The sequence below is a fragment of the Phoxinus phoxinus genome, assembly GCF_949152265.1.
Source record: "Phoxinus phoxinus genome assembly, chromosome: 14".
Classification (NCBI taxonomy): Eukaryota; Metazoa; Chordata; class Actinopteri; order Cypriniformes; family Leuciscidae; genus Phoxinus; species Phoxinus phoxinus.
The window spans coordinates 553,007-570,386 of record NC_136889.1 but is presented as its reverse complement, the minus strand read 5'-3'; the positions used below and the strand labels follow the sequence as shown (position 1 = coordinate 570,386).

The window sequence follows — 17,380 nt, the reverse complement described above, 5'->3', positions numbered from 1 at the left end:
AGAGGTGATCTGTGATCCTGTCTGAAGAGGATTTGGCCTGTCCTAGAGGTCAGGGCTTGAGGTCTTACGGGGGACACTTTCCTCTGGACGCGAGGTCATCTTTCTCTGGGCAGCATAAGCCCTCATCTATCCCGTTAGAGTGTCTGATTATACCACGTGGGAGGCGGGTGTAGACCCGGTCTGATCCAGGAATAGAGCTGGAGGTGGAGTCCAGCGTGTGATTATGGGTAATCCCTTCTTAAATAACCCTGAGCAGTCAGCTAATGTCCTGTAGGACAGACCGAGGACAGTACTGTTGGACACACACACACACACACACACATCAGAGAGCTTCAGCTTGAGGATGAATTTCGCAGCACAGTTTTTTGCAAACTTCGCGACCGACGGCTCGCAGCCACAAGAGACTCGGAGAGGCTTTAGCGACAGCGAGGAATATGACCCGTTCTGGCAGAGGTGGGAAACCGTACGTAACTCTGAACCCCGTAGAGTGTGTCCCACACCGAACGCTTCCCAGTGTCCTGCGGAGTCGGAGAGATGTGAGGATGAACCGGATGAATCTAGAAACCATGTAGCGACTCCCGTTCCTTCATCCGGTGATTCACAGTCTCCCTCCCGTAAAGCTTCCGAAGCTCCCGGTTCCTCTCCCGTAGATCCAGCAGAAACGTTCCCTCTATTCCCACATCTCGGAGAAAACCCCACTTTCCTGTCGCTCTTCCAGGCACTAGTGTACATCTTCCTCAGACTCTTCCTCTCCTTCATCCTCCTCTTCCTACCACGGTAAACACCGGAACATGCTGAACGATGCTCTGAAATACACTCAAAAAAATGCTGGGTTGTTTTAACCCAATTTTGGGTCAAATATGGTCAAACCCAGCCGTTGGGTTAATTTTTTTAATTACATTTTTTAACCCAACGTTTGGGTTTGTCCATATTTGACCCAAAATTGGGTTAAAACAACCCAGCATTTTTGAGAGTGTGTCTACGAGGAAACATACAGTTATTATGCATGACATGAACCCTGTAAAGCCTGACGTATGAAATGTCATCTCAGTGTTTGAATTGGAACGGTTTATTGAACCAAAAAAAAGTTTTCATATGTGTTTTTGTTGAGTATCCGATTTGATAAATCAGACTTTTATGCCTCATATAGTCTGATATTAGTGAAAATATGGAGGAAAGAACTGCTCAGTTTTATTCAGAGACTCAAACTTAGCAAAAATAAGCTGCAGATGTTGATATTCATATGGATGCTTGTAATGTAAACCAATGAGATCTTTATATCAGTATATCAGACTCTCTAGAAAATGCTGGGTTGTTTCAACCCAATTTTGGGTCAAATATGGACAAACCCAGCCGTTGGGTTAAATTTTGAAATTAAATTTTTAACCCAACGTTTGGGTTTGTCCATATTTGACCCAAAATTGGGTTGAAACAACCCAGCATTTTTTAGAGTGATCAATATCTGCCAATAACATGCCTTAGTGAGATGATATTTACATGCTTAAGTTTTTATGATCTGTTTTAAAACTTAATGCAATGCAAAACAATGATGATTGACAGATGAACAAATAAGCCTGATGATCATATTTGATACTCTTGATTTTTATATTAAATGATGTCTGGATAATCAAGTAAACCTGCATTAATTCAGCTGAAATATTACTTATTCTTACGTTTACTTGATAATAATCACATTAGACACACAGAGAGACGTGAGGCTCGAGCTGGAGTTTCTACAACTACACAAAGACGTTTACTGGATAAAAGAGAGAAAACTCAATCGGAGACAGAAGCAGTGCAGGAGATCAGTGCATCTTCACGAGTGTGGGCTTGATGGGGTTAACCGGAGAGTTTGCTCAGACACTATCAGACACTGTGACGTATAATGAGGTGAAAGCTCAGGCCTGCCGAACACAGCCGATATTAATAGCCTTCAGGACTGGACACATGACCAGAGACACTGACCGCTAATGCCAGATCTGCACAAGTGGAGCAGAAGCGCTTCTGTGTCGTCTCTGTTCACACTGGCAAAGCGGATCATACGTGCGTTTACACTGAACTGAGATCAGGCGCAGAGAAGTGTGTGTGAAGACCCCGAGGGAAGGCGCTGTACACCGCCGGCTCAAGCTTATCATCAACATTATTAATGCATTCCTCTGAGCAGTGTTAACCAGTGTGTGTAAATACACTTCAGTGCCACTTCAGATGCAGATTCTGCAGTGTTCATTAATCATTAATATGCTGATTATAGATATAATATGAAGAACACAGTAATCAGAGCGCGTGTGCGGTGTTCTGCTTCACACTGTTTTCTACATGCGTACACATCTCCTTCATGAGCTGAGTACAGAAACCTCTTATCCGGCTCAGAAACACACATGAGCCGAGCGTGGTGTGTGTGTGTGTGTGTGTGTGTGTGTGTTCTGCTTCACACTGTTTTCTACATGCGTACACATCTCCTTCATGAGCTGAGTACAGAAACCTCTTATCCGGCTCAGAAACACACATGAGCCGAGCGTGGTGTGTGTGTGTGTGTGTGTGCTGTGTTCTGCTTCACACTGTTTTCTACATGCGTACACATCTCCTTCATGAGCTGAGTACAGAAACCTCATATCCGGCTCAGAAACACACATGAGCCGAGCGTGGTGTGTGTGTGTGTGTGTGTGTGTGTGTGTGCTGTGTTCTGCTTCACACTGTTTTCTACATGCGTACACATCTCCTTCATGAGCTGAGTACAGAAACCTCATATCCGGCTCAGAAACACACATGAGCCGAGCGTGGTGTGTGTGTGTGTGTGTGTGTTCTGCTTCACACTGTTTTCTACATGCGTACACATCTCCTTCATGAGCTGAGTACAGAAACCTCATATCCTCAGAGCCGGCTCAGAAACACACACGAGCCGAGCGTGGTGTGTGTGTGTGTGTTCGGGCGTTTGATGAGCGAGTGTGTCGCTGTTTGACTTCTTCTGGCTTTAACTGTGTGAGTTTGAGATAAACAGAAGTTATCAACATAATAACGTGGGCTACTTATTCCTCCACAAGGTAAATACAAAAATTGTAATGTAGCAGTTAAACAATCACATAAATGACATAAATATTTAGCCACAAAAAAAAATATAAAATAAATATTAATAAATAAAAAATGTGTGATTTTGAAAAAATATTTTGTCCATACAATTAAAGTCACAGGTCATCAGAACTGAGCAATATACTGTGAAGGTTTTTGTAAAAAACAAAAATATGATATAAAATGTATATTTTATTGGTAACACTTTACAATAAGCTCTCGTTTGATAACATTAGTTAATGCATTAGTGAACAAACATGAACTAAGAATATATTTTTTTAAGCATTTATGAATATTTGGTTAAGTTTTGTTTGTTCACATTAGATCACGGAGCATTAAATAATGTTAAATACAACTTTTGATTTTAAAAGTGTATTAGTAAATGTTTAGAAGAATTATCTAAGTATTTTTTCATGGTTACTTCCAATATAGTTAACTAATGTTAAGAAATGAAACCTTATTGTAAAGTGTTACTAATATATTTGATAATATGATCATAATGTCAAGAAACCAGAAATTAAACTGCAAAGATTAGCACAAAAGAAAAGGGAAAAAAAGAGGGAAGCATATCATGTTTAATATATTACATAAAACATAACATTTTAACTGCATGATAAAGTGTGAATTATTGTAATGTAATTTCTGGTTTCTTGGCATATATTATTATAATACTAAATATCATAAATATTATATTTAATGTTTCATATATATATGTTTATATATTGCACTGGACCTCCAGAGTCCTGATGGAGTGTGTGTGTGTGTGTTCCTCCTCAGTGCGGAGCAGCGGCTCGGCTCCTCCAGACCCGCCGGCGGCCCGTGTGCTACAGACGCTCGCCTCGCTAACGGCCCCGCGGGGCGCCGCTCCACCCTCATCTGCCCGGAGCGCCTGAAGGACTTCGGGGCCGAGGAATACCTCAACGGAGACGTGAAGGTGTTCGAGACCAGCGTGTCAGAACCAGCCGAGGTCCAGCTGATGTCGCCGCCCAGAGCGTCCGCTAAGAAGAGCGCCGAGAGCAAACCGGCTCCGCAAGCGGCTCTGGAGCATCTGCGCTTCGAGGACATCAGCGCCGCAGCGTTCAGACTCCAGCAGTCCAGCGTCCAGAGAACACCCTGCACCGTACGACACACACACACACCTCCCTGCACCGTACGACACACACACACACACACACACACACACACCACCCTGCACCGTACGACACACACACACACACACACCTCCCTGCACCGTACGACACACACACACACATCACCCTGCACCGTACGACACACACACACACATCACCCTGCACCGTACGACACACACACACACACACACACCACCCTGCACCGTACGACACACACACACACACACCACCCTGCACCGTACGACACACACACATACACACACACACCACCCTGCACCGTACGACACACACACATACACACACACACCACCCTGCACCGTACGACACACACACACACACACACACCACCCTGCACCGTACGACACACACACACACACACACACACACACCTCCCTGCACCGTACGACACACACACACACACCTCCCTGCACCGTACGACACACACACACACACCTCCCTGCACCGTACGACACACACACACACACACACCTCCCTGCACCGTACCACACACACACACACACACACACCACCTTGCACCGTACGACACACACACACACACACCACCCTGCACCGTACGACACACACACACATCACCCTGCACCGTACGACACACACACACACACACACACACACCACCCTGCACCGTACGACACACACACACACACCACCCTGCACCGTACGACACACACACACACACACACACACACACACCTCCCTGCACCGTACGACACACACACACACACACACACACACACACACCACCCTGCACCGTACGACACACACACACACACACCACCCTGCACCGTACGACACACACACACACACACACACACACACACCACCCTGCACCGTACGACACACACACACACATCACCCTGCACCGTATGACACACACACACACACACACAGTTCTCCAGTTTGGTCAGAGCAGATGTTTGAGTCTCGTTACACTTCTTCCTCAGTGTTTCTGTCTGGACAATTATCTAAACATTCCACGACACATTTACTGGAGAAGCAGAATTACTGAAGATATTATCATGCACTATATAAAAAAAACAAGAACAAATATCTCCCAATGGAGTCAGAAAAATAAACTTCATTCAAAGGGAAAACAAGATTATTTTTCTGACTTCATCGGCAGAAATTTGTTCTTGTTTTAAACTCACAAAATTGTGATAATCCATCCATCATCTTCTTCCGCTTATCCGGGGCCGGGTCGCGGGGGCAGCAGTCTAAGCAGAGACACCCAGACATCCCTCTCCCTAGTCACTTCCTCCAGCTCTTCCGGGGGGACACCGAGGCGTTCCCAGGCCAGCCGAGAGACATAGTCTCTCCAGCGTGTCCTAGGTCTTCCCCGGGGTCTCCTTCCGGTGGGACGTGCCCGGAACATCTCCCCGGCGTCCAGGAGGCACCGGAGCCGATGCCCGAGCCACCTCAGCTGACCCCTCTTGATGTGGGGGAGCAGCGGCTCTACTCTGAGCTCCTCCGAGTGACCGAGCTCCTCACCCGATCTCTAAGGGAGCGCCCGGCCACCCTGCGGAGAAAGCTCGTTTCGGCCGCCACCCAAAGCTCATGACCACAGGTGAGAGTAGGAACGTAGATTGACCGGTAAATCGAGAGCTTGCGGCTCAGCTCTTTCTTCACCACGACAGACCGGTACATCGACCGCATTACTGTGGAAGCTGCACCGATCCGTCTGTCCATCTCCCGTTCCATCCTTCCCTCGCTCGTGAACAAGCCCCCGAGATACTTGAACTCCTCCACTAGAGGCAGGAACTCTCCACCAACCTGAAGTGAGCAAGCCACCCTTTTCCGACTGAGGACCATGGCCTCGGATTTGGAGGTGCTGATTCTCATCCCAGCCGCTTCACACTCGGCTGCACACCGTCCCAGTGCATGCTGGACGTCCTGGTCTGAAGGGGCCAACACGACAACATCATCCGCAAAGAGCAGAGACGAAATCGTGTTGTTCCCAAACCCGACACCCTCCGGCCCCTGGCTGCGCCTAGAAATTCTGTCCATAAAAATTATGAACAGAACCGGCGACAAAGTATAATTGTGATAATATCTTCAGTAATTCTGCTTCTCCAGTAAATGTGTCGTGGAATGTTTAGATAATTGTCCAGACAGAAACACTGAGGAAGAAGTGTAACGAGACTCAAACATCTGCTCTGACCAAACTGGAGAACTGTGTGTGTGTGTGTGTGTGTGTGTGTGTGTGTGTGTGTGTGTGTGTGTGTGTGTGTGTGGAGACACGATTCCTCTGCCTCAGCCAGTTTGGTTTTATGGCCTCTTAAAAATGAGAGGCATTCGCTAGAATTACAAACAACACTCTAACTCAGGCAAGAGCTCGTCAAACCCAGATCCGGCCCATAAACGTGTGTGTGTGTGTGTGTCTGTGTGTCTGTGTGTGTTTGTGTGTCTGTGTGTCTGTGTGTGTGTGTGTGTGTGTGTGTGTGTGTGTGTTCTCCCCTCAGTACTCCAGACTGTCCAAACAGTACGGGATGGAGATCTACCTGAAGAAGGAGCTTCTGCACTACACCGGGTCGGTGCGGGAGAGAGGAGTGCTGTGCCTGCTGTCCTCGCTCACACAGGTCCGAGATCAGCTGATCTATCTGACATCACCTGATCTATCTGACATCACCTGATCTATGACATCACCTGATCTATGACATCACCTGATCTATCTGACATCACCTGATCTCTCTGACATCACCTGATCTATCTGACATCATCACCTGATCTCTCTGACATCACCTGATCTATCTGACATCACCTGATCTATGACATCACCTGATCTATGACATCACCTGATCTCTCTGACATCACCTGATCTCTCTGACATCACCTGATCTATCTGACATCACCTGATCTATCTGACATCATCACCTGATCTCTCTGACATCACCTGATCTATCTGACATCACCTGATCTATGACATCACCTGATCTATCTGACATCACCTGATCTATGACATCACCTGATCTATCTGACATCACCTGATCTATCTGACATCACCTGATCTATCTGACATCATCACCTGATCTCTCTGACATCACCTGATCTATCTGACATCACCTGATCTATGACATCACCTGATCTATCTGACATCACCTGATCTATGACATCACCTGATCTATCTGACATCACCTGATCTATGACATCATCACCTGATCTATCTGACATCACCTGATCTATCTGACATCACCTGATCTATGACATCACCTGATCTATCTGACATCACCTGATCTATGACATCACCTGATCTATCTGACATCACCTGATCTATCTGACATCATCACCTGATCTATCTGACATCACCTGATCTATCTGACATCACCTGATCTATCTGACATCACCTGATCTATCTGACATCACCTGATCTATCTGACATCACCTGATCTATCTGACATCACCTGATCTATCTGACATCACCTGATCTATCTGACATCACCTGATCTATGACATCACCTGATCTATCTGACATCACCTGATCTCTCTGACATCACCTGATCTCTCTGACATCACCTGATCTATCTGACATCACCTGATCTATGACATCACCTGATCTATCTGACATCACCTGATCTCTCTGACATCACCTGATCTATGACATCACCTGATCTCTCTGACATCACCTGATCTCTGACATCACCTGATCTATCTGACATCACCTGATCTATGACATCACCTGATCTATCTGACATCACCTGATCTATCTGACATCACCTGATCTATGACATCCCCTGATCTATCTGACATCACCTGATCTATGACATCACCTGATCTATCTGACATCACCTGATCTATCTGACATCATCACCTGATCTATCTGACATCACCTGATCTATCTGACATCACCTGATCTATCTGACATCACCTGATCTATCTGACATCACCTGATCTATGACATCACCTGATCTATGACATCACCTGATCTATCTGACATCACCTGATCTCTCTGACATCACCTGATCTATCTGACATCACCTGATCTATGACATCACCTGATCTATCTGACATCACCTGATCTCTCTGACATCACCTGATCTATGACATCACCTGATCTCTCTGACATCACCTGATCTCTGACATCACCTGATCTATCTGACATCACCTGATCTATGACATCACCTGATCTATCTGACATCACCTGATCTATGACATCACCTGATCTATCTGACATCACCTGATCTATCTGACATCATCACCTGATCTATCTGACATCACCTGATCTATCTGACATCACCTGATCTATCTGACATCACCTGATCTATCTGACATCACCTGATCTATCTGACATCACCTGATCTATGACATCACCTGATCTATGACATCACCTGATCTATCTGACATCACCTGATCTCTCTGACATCACCTGATCTATGACATCACCTGATCTATCTGACATCACCTGATCTATGACATCACCTGATCTATCTGACATCACCTGATCTATCTGACATCATCACCTGATCTATCTGACATCACCTGATCTATCTGACATCACCTGATCTCTCTGACATCACCTGATCTATCTGACATCACCTGATCTATCTGACATCACCTGATCTATGACATCACCTGATCTATGACATCACCTGATCTATCTGACATCACCTGATCTCTCTGACATCACCTGATCTATGACATCACCTGATCTATCTGACATCACCTGATCTATCTGACATCACCTGATCTATCTGACATCACCTGATCTATCTGACATCACCTGATCTCTCTGACATCACCTGATCTATCTGACATCACCTGATCTCTCTGACATCACCTGATCTATGACATCACCTGATCTCTCTGACATCACCTGATCTCTGACATCACCTGATCTATCTGACATCACCTGATCTATCTGACATCACCTGATCTCTGACATCACCTGATCTCTCTGACATCACCTGATCTCTGACATCACCTGATCTCTCTGACATCACCTGATCTATCTGACATCACCTGATCACCTGATCTATCTGACATCACCTGATCTATCTGACATCACCTGATCACCTGATCTATCTGACATCACCTGATCTATCTGACATCACCTGATCACCTGATCTATCTGACATCACCTGATCACCTGATCTATCTGACATCACCTGATCACCTGATCTATCTGACATCACCTGATCACCTGATCTATCTGACATCACCTGATCTATCTGACATCACCTGATCTCTCTGACATCATCACCTGATCTATCTGACATCACCTGATCTCTCTGACATCACCTGATCTATCTGACATCACCTGATCACCTGATCTATCTGACATCACCTAATCTATCTGACATCACCTGATCTCTCTGACATCATCACCTGATCTATCTGACATCACCTGATCTATCTGACATCACCTGATCTATCTGACATCATCACCTGATCTATCTGACATCACCTGATCTATCTGACATCATCACCTGATCTATCTGACATCATCACCTGATCTATCTGACATCACCTGATCTATCTGACATCATCACCTGATCTATCTGACATCACCTGATCTATCTGACATCACCTGATCTATCTGACATCACCTGATCTATCTGACATCACCTGATCTATGACATCACCTGATCTATGACATCACCTGATCTATCTGACATCACCTGATCTCTCTGACATCACCTGATCTATGACATCACCTGATCTATCTGACATCACCTGATCTATCTGACATCACCTGATCTCTCTGACATCACCTGATCTATGACATCACCTGATCTCTCTGACATCACCTGATCTCTGACATCACCTGATCTATCTGACATCACCTGATCTATGACATCACCTGATCTATCTGACATCACCTGATCTATGAGATCACCTGATCTATCTGACATCACCTGATCTATCTGACATCATCACCTGATCTATCTGACATCACCTGATCTATCTGACATCACCTGATCACCTGATCTATCTGACATCACCTGATCTATCTGACATCATCACCTGATCTATCTGACATCACCTGATCTATCTGACATCACCTGATCTATCTGACATCACCTGATCTATCTGACATCACCTGATCTCTCTGACATCACCTGATCTATCTGACATCACCTGATCTATCTGACATCACCTGATCTATCTGACATCATCACCTGATCTATCTGACATCACCTGATCTCTCTGACATCACCTGATCTATCTGACATCACCTGATCTATCTGACATCATCACCTGATCTCTCTGACATCATCACCTGATCTCTCTGACATCACCTGATCTATCTGACATCACCTGATCTATCTGACATCACCTGATCTATCTGACATCACCTGATCTCTCTGACATCACCTGATCTCTCTGACATCACCTGATCTCTCTGACATCACCTGATCTATCTGACATCACCTGATCTATCTGACATCACCTGATCTATCTGACATCACCTGATCTCTCTGACATCACCTGATCTCTCTGACATCACCTGATCTCTCTGACATCACCTGATCTATCTGACATCACCTGATCACCTGATCTCTCTGACATCACCTGATCTATCTGACATCACCTGATCTATCTGACATCACCTGATCTATCTGACATCACCTGATCTCTCTGACATCACCTGATCACCTGATCTATCTGACATCACCTGATCACCTGATCTATCTGACATCACCTGATCTCTCTGACATCACCTGATCTATCTGACATCACCTGATCTATCTGACATCACCTGATCTCTCTGACATCACCTGATCTATCTGACATCACCTGATCTATCTGACATCACCTGCTCTATCTGACATCACCTGATCTATCTGACATCACCTGATCTATCTGACATCACCTGATCTATCTGACATCACCTGATCTATGACATCACCTGATCTATCTGACATCACCTGATCTATCTGACATCACCTGATCTATGACATCACCTGATCTATCTGACATCACCTGCTCTCTCTGACATCACCTGATCTCTCTGACATCACCTGATCTCTCTGACATCACCTGATCTATCTGACATCACCTGATCTCTCTGACATCACCTGATCTCTCTGACATCACCTGATCTATCTGACATCACCTGATCTATCTGACATCACCTGATCTCTCTGACATCACCTGCTCTCTCTGACATCACCTGATCTCTCTGACATCACCTGATCTCTCTGACATCACCTGATCTCTCTGACATCACCTGATCTATCTGACATCACCTGATCTCTCTGACATCACCTGATCTCTCTGACATCACCTGATCTATCTGACATCATCACCTGATCTATCTGACATCATCACCTGATCTATCTGACATCACCTGATCTCTCTGACATCACCTGATCTATCTGACATCACCTGATCTATCTGACATCATCACCTGATCTATCTGACATCACCTGATCTATCTGACATCACCTGATCTATCTGACATCACCTGATCTCTCTGACATCACCTGATCTCTCTGACATCACCTGATCACCTGATCTATCTGACATCACCTGATCTATCTGACATCACCTGATCTATCTGACATCACCTGATCTATCTGACATCACCTGATCTATCTGACATCACCTGATCTCTCTGACATCACCTGATCTCTCTGACATCACCTGATCTCTCTGACATCACCTGATCACCTGATCTATCTGACATCACCTGATCACCTGATCTCTCTGACATCACCTGATCTATCTGACATCACCTGATCTATCTGACATCACCTGATCTATCTGACATCACCTGATCTATCTGACATCACCTGATCTCTCTGACATCACCTGATCACCTGATCTATCTGACATCACCTGATCACCTGATCTATCTGACATCACCTGATCTCTCTGACATCACCTGATCTATCTGACATCACCTGATCTATCTGACATCACCTGATCTCTCTGACATCACCTGATCTATCTGACATCACCTGATCTATCTGACATCACCTGATCTATCTGACATCACCTGATCTATCTGACATCACCTGATCTCTCTGACATCATCTGATCTCTCTGACATCACCTGATCTCTCTGACATCACCTGATCTATCTGACATCAGCTGATCACCTGATCTATCTGACATCACCTGATCTATCTGACATCACCTGATCACCTGATCTATCTGACATCACCTGATCTCTCTGACATCACCTGATCTATCTGACATCACCTGATCTCTCTGACATCACCTGATCTATCTGACATCACCTGATCTATCTGACATCACCTGATCTCTCTGACATCACCTGATCACCTGATCACCTGATCTATCTGACATCACCTGATCTCTCTGACATCACCTGATCTCTCTGACATCACCTGATCTATCTGACATCACCTGATCTCTCTGACATCACCTGATCTATCTGACATCACCTGATCTCTCTGACATCACCTGATCTATCTGACATCATCACCTGATCTCTCTGACATCACCTGATCTATCTGACATCACCTGATCTCTCTGACATCATCTGATCTATCTGACATCACCTGATCTATCTGACATCACCTGATCTCTCTGACATCACCTGATCACCTGATCTATCTGACATCACCTGATCACCTGATCTATCTGACATCACCTGATCTCTCTGACATCACCTGATCTATCTGACATCACCTGATCTATCTGACATCACCTGATCTCTCTGACATCACCTGATCTATCTGACATCACCTGATCTATCTGACATCACCTGATCTATCTGACATCACCTGATCTATCTGACATCACCTGATCTATGACATCACCTGATCTATCTGACATCACCTGATCTATCTGACATCACCTGATCTATGACATCACCTGATCTATCTGACATCACCTGATCTCTCTGACATCACCTGCTCTCTCTGACATCACCTGATCTCTCTGACATCACCTGATCTCTCTGACATCACCTGATCTATGACATCACCTGATCTATCTGACATCACCTGATCTCTCTGACATCACCTGCTCTCTCTGACATCACCTGATCTCTCTGACATCACCTGATCTATCTGACATCACCTGATCTATGACATCACCTGATCTATCTGACATCACCTGATCTCTCTGACATCACCTGCTCTCTCTGACATCACCTGATCTCTCTGACATCACCTGATCTCTCTGACATCACCTGATCTATCTGACATCACCTGATCTCTCTGACATCACCTGATCTCTCTGACATCACCTGATCTCTCTGACATCACCTGATCTATCTGACATCACCTGATCTCTCTGACATCACCTGCTCTCTCTGACATCACCTGATCTATGACATCACCTGATCTATCTGACATCATCACCTGATCTATCTGACATCATCACCTGATCTATCTGACATCATCACCTGATCTATCTGACATCATCACCTGATCTATCTGACATCATCACCTGATCTATCTGACATCACCTGATCTATCTGACATCACCTGATCTATCTGACATCATCACCTGATCTCTCTGACATCATCACCTGATCTCTCTGACATCACCTGATCTATCTGACATCACCTGATCTCTCTGACATCACCTGCTCTCTCTGACATCACCTGATCTATGACATCACCTGATCTATCTGACATCATCACCTGATCTCTCTGACATCATCACCTGATCTATCTGACATCATCACCTGATCTATCTGACATCATCACCTGATCTATCTGACATCATCACCTGATCTATCTGACATCACCTGATCTATCTGACATCACCTGATCTATCTGACATCATCACCTGATCTCTCTGACATCACCTGATCTCTCTGACATCACCTGATCTATCTGACATCACCTGATCTCTCTGACATCACCTGCTCTCTCTGACATCACCTGATCTATGACATCACCTGATCTATCTGACATCATCACCTGATCTCTCTGACATCATCACCTGATCTATCTGACATCATCACCTGATCTATCTGACATCATCACCTGATCTATCTGACATCATCACCTGATCTATCTGACATCACCTGATCTATCTGACATCACCTGATCTATCTGACATCATCACCTGATCTCTCTGACATCATCACCTGATCTCTCTGACATCATCACCTGATCTATCTGACATCACCTGATCTATCTGACATCACCTGATCTATCTGACATCACCTGATCTCTCTGACATCACCTGATCTCTCTGACATCACCTGATCTATGACATCACCTGATCTATCTGACATCACCTGATCTATCTGACATCACCTGATCTCTCTGACATCATCACCTGATCTCTCTGACATCATCACCTGATCTATCTGACATCACCACCTGATCTATCTGACATCACCTGATCTATCTGACATCACCTGATCTCTCTGACATCACCTGATCTCTCTGACATCACCTGATCTCTCTGACATCACCTGATCTATCTGACATCACCTGATCTATCTGACATCACCTGATCACCTGATCTATCTGACATCACCTGATCACCTGATCTATCTGACATCACCTGATCACCTGATCTATCTGACATCACCTGATCTATCTGACATCACCTGATCACCTGATCTATCTGACATCACCTGATCTATCTGACATCACCTGATCTATCTGACATCACCTGATCTATCTGACATCACCTGATCTCTCTGACATCATCAGATCTCTCTGACATCACCTGATCTCTCTGACATCACCTGATCTATCTGACATCACCTGATCACCTGATCTATCTGACATCACCTGATCTATCTGACATCACCTGATCACCTGATCTATCTGACATCACCTGATCTATCTGACATCACCTGATCTATCTGACATCACCTGATCTATCTGACATCACCTGATCTCTCTGACATCACCTGATCACCTGATCACCTGATCTATCTGACATCACCTGATCTCTCTGACATCACCTGATCTCTCTGACATCACCTGATCTATCTGACATCACCTGATCACCTGATCTCTCTGACATCACCTGATCTCTCTGACATCACCTGATCTCTCTGACATCACCTGATCTATCTGACATCATCACCTGATCTCTCTGACATCACCTGATCACCTGATCTATCTGACATCACCTGATCTCTCTGACATCACCTGATCTCTCTGACATCACCTGATCTATCTGACATCATCACCTGATCTCTCTGACATCACCTGATCTATCTGACATCACCTGATCTCTCTGACATCATCTGATCTATCTGACATCACCTGATCTATCTGACATCACCTGATCTATCTGACATCACCTGATCTATCTGACATCATCACCTGATCTATCTGACATCATCACACCCAGACAGCCGCCGCACCACGGGCCCTGACTGACGGATCCGAGCGCTCGGCACACGCCATCTGATGTCAGTCTGAATCCACTTCTGCTAGTTTAACGGCGGGACAAATGGTCGGCGCTCCCGGCGCTGGTCTAAAAGCGTCGTCGCTATTCTCGTAATGAGTAATCACTGCAAACATGCTTTTCTTACTCAGTATTTCTGTCTTGTTTCCAGTCCAAATATCGAAATATTCTTAAATAAATATGTATTTACTAGATGAGTAAAATGCCATAAGATATTATGTCCTGTTTTCCGGGGGAATTAATCAATATTAAGTGAGTAGATGCTTAAAAACGAGCAAAATGATCTGCCAAAGGGGTCAGAAAATAATCTTGTTTTTGTTTGAATTAACATTATTTTATGACCCCTTTGGCAGATCATTTTGCTCGTTTTTAAGCATCTACTCACTTCATTTTCAGTTCAGTTTCAGTTTTATTTATTTATCATTGTTACAAGATAACAACGAAATGTTGTTAGAGCAAAAACAGACAGGCATGTAGTATTAAGTTGTCCACCCATTTGCCTTATCAATATATGTCCCCATAAATTACATTACCCATAACCTATACCTAATTTAACTCCCCATAAAGACCCCATAAAGAGCTGTGTCCAGTAAAGTGCATGCGCAATCAATAAATCTTAATATTGATTAATTCCCCTGGAAAACAGGACATAATATCTTATGGTATTTTACTCATCTAGTAAATACATATTTATTTAAGAATTTTTAGATATTCGGACTGGAAACAAGACAGATACTGAGTAAGAAAAGCATGTTTGCAGTGTGTGTGTCTTGTCTCTATTCTCTAAATGAGTAATGTGTGTTTTGGGCATAACATGCAATATAATCAGAGTCTCATCTCTCATTCTCTTTAAAGGCAGTTGCGCTCGCGATGGCGGATTCGCTGTTTACATTTGATAGCGGGAAACTGAACGCTTCTCTAGCGAAGAAACGCATCAAGCAGGATTACACCATATCTTTATCTACACAATAATAATCTTTTACATTGTAATTCTTTTATTTTTAATATCTGGCATGTTTGTGTGTGCTGCGCGTCCCTGTGTGTGTAAGAAGCAGAGTGTGTGTGTAAGAAGCAGAGTGTGTGTGTAATAAGCAGAGTGTGTGTGTAATAAGCAGAGTGTGTGTGTAAGATGCAGAGTGTGTGTGTAAGAAGCAGAGTGTGTGTGTAATAAGCAGAGTGTGTGTGTAATAAGCAGAGTGTGTGTGTAATAAGCAGAGTGTGTGTGTAATAAGCAGAGTGTGTGTAATAAGCAGAGTGTGTGTGTAATAAGCAGAGTGTGTGTGTAAGATGCAGAGTGTGTGTGTAATAAGCAGAGTGTGTGTGTAATAAGCAGAGTGTGTGTGTAATAAGCAGAGTGTGTGTGTAATAAGCAGAGTGTGTGTGTAATAAGCAGAGTGTGTGTGTAATAAGCAGAGTGTGTGTGTAATAAGCAGAGTGTGTGTGTAATAAGCAGAGTGTGTGTAATAAGCAGAGTGTGTGTGTAATAAGCAGAGTGTGTGTGTAATAAGCAGAGTGTGTGTGTAATAAGCAGAGTGTGTGTGTAATAAGCAGAGTGTGTGTGTAATAAGCAGAGTGTGTGTGTAATAAGCAGAGTGTGTGTGTAATAAGCAGAGTGTGTGTAATAAGCAGAGTGTGTGTGTAATAAGCAGAGTGTGTGTGTAATAAGCAGAGTGTGTGTGTAATAAGCAGAGTGTGTGTAATAAGCAGAGTGTGTGTGTAATAAGCTGAGTGTGTGTGTAATAAGCAGAGTGTGTGTGTAATAAGCAGAGTGTGTGTAATAAGCAGAGTGTGTGTGTAATAAGCAGAGTGTGTGTGTAATAAGCAGAGTGTGTGTAATAAGCAGAGTGTGTGTGTAATAAGCAGAGTGTGTG

General features: G+C 44.4%; 1 protein-coding gene across 3 annotated transcripts in view; it reads left to right on the top strand.

Moving 5' to 3' along the window:
* Window positions 1–231: 231 nt before the first annotated feature.
* Window positions 232–17,380, top strand: part of LOC307010792 (L-threonine ammonia-lyase) — a 25,791-nt gene continuing 8,642 nt past the window's right edge. For 2 of the 3 annotated variants that reach the window (XM_079635775.1, XM_079635774.1), the window contains exons 1-3: window positions 232–777; window positions 3,844–4,186; window positions 6,674–6,790. In XM_079635775.1, coding sequence (XP_079491901.1) covers window positions 344–777; window positions 3,844–4,186; window positions 6,674–6,790 — 894 coding nt within the window. In that variant the 5' untranslated portion in view covers window positions 232–343. The remainder of the gene's footprint in view (window positions 778–3,843; window positions 4,187–6,673; window positions 6,791–17,380) is intronic. The other variant, XM_079635776.1, reaches the window with a different exon arrangement.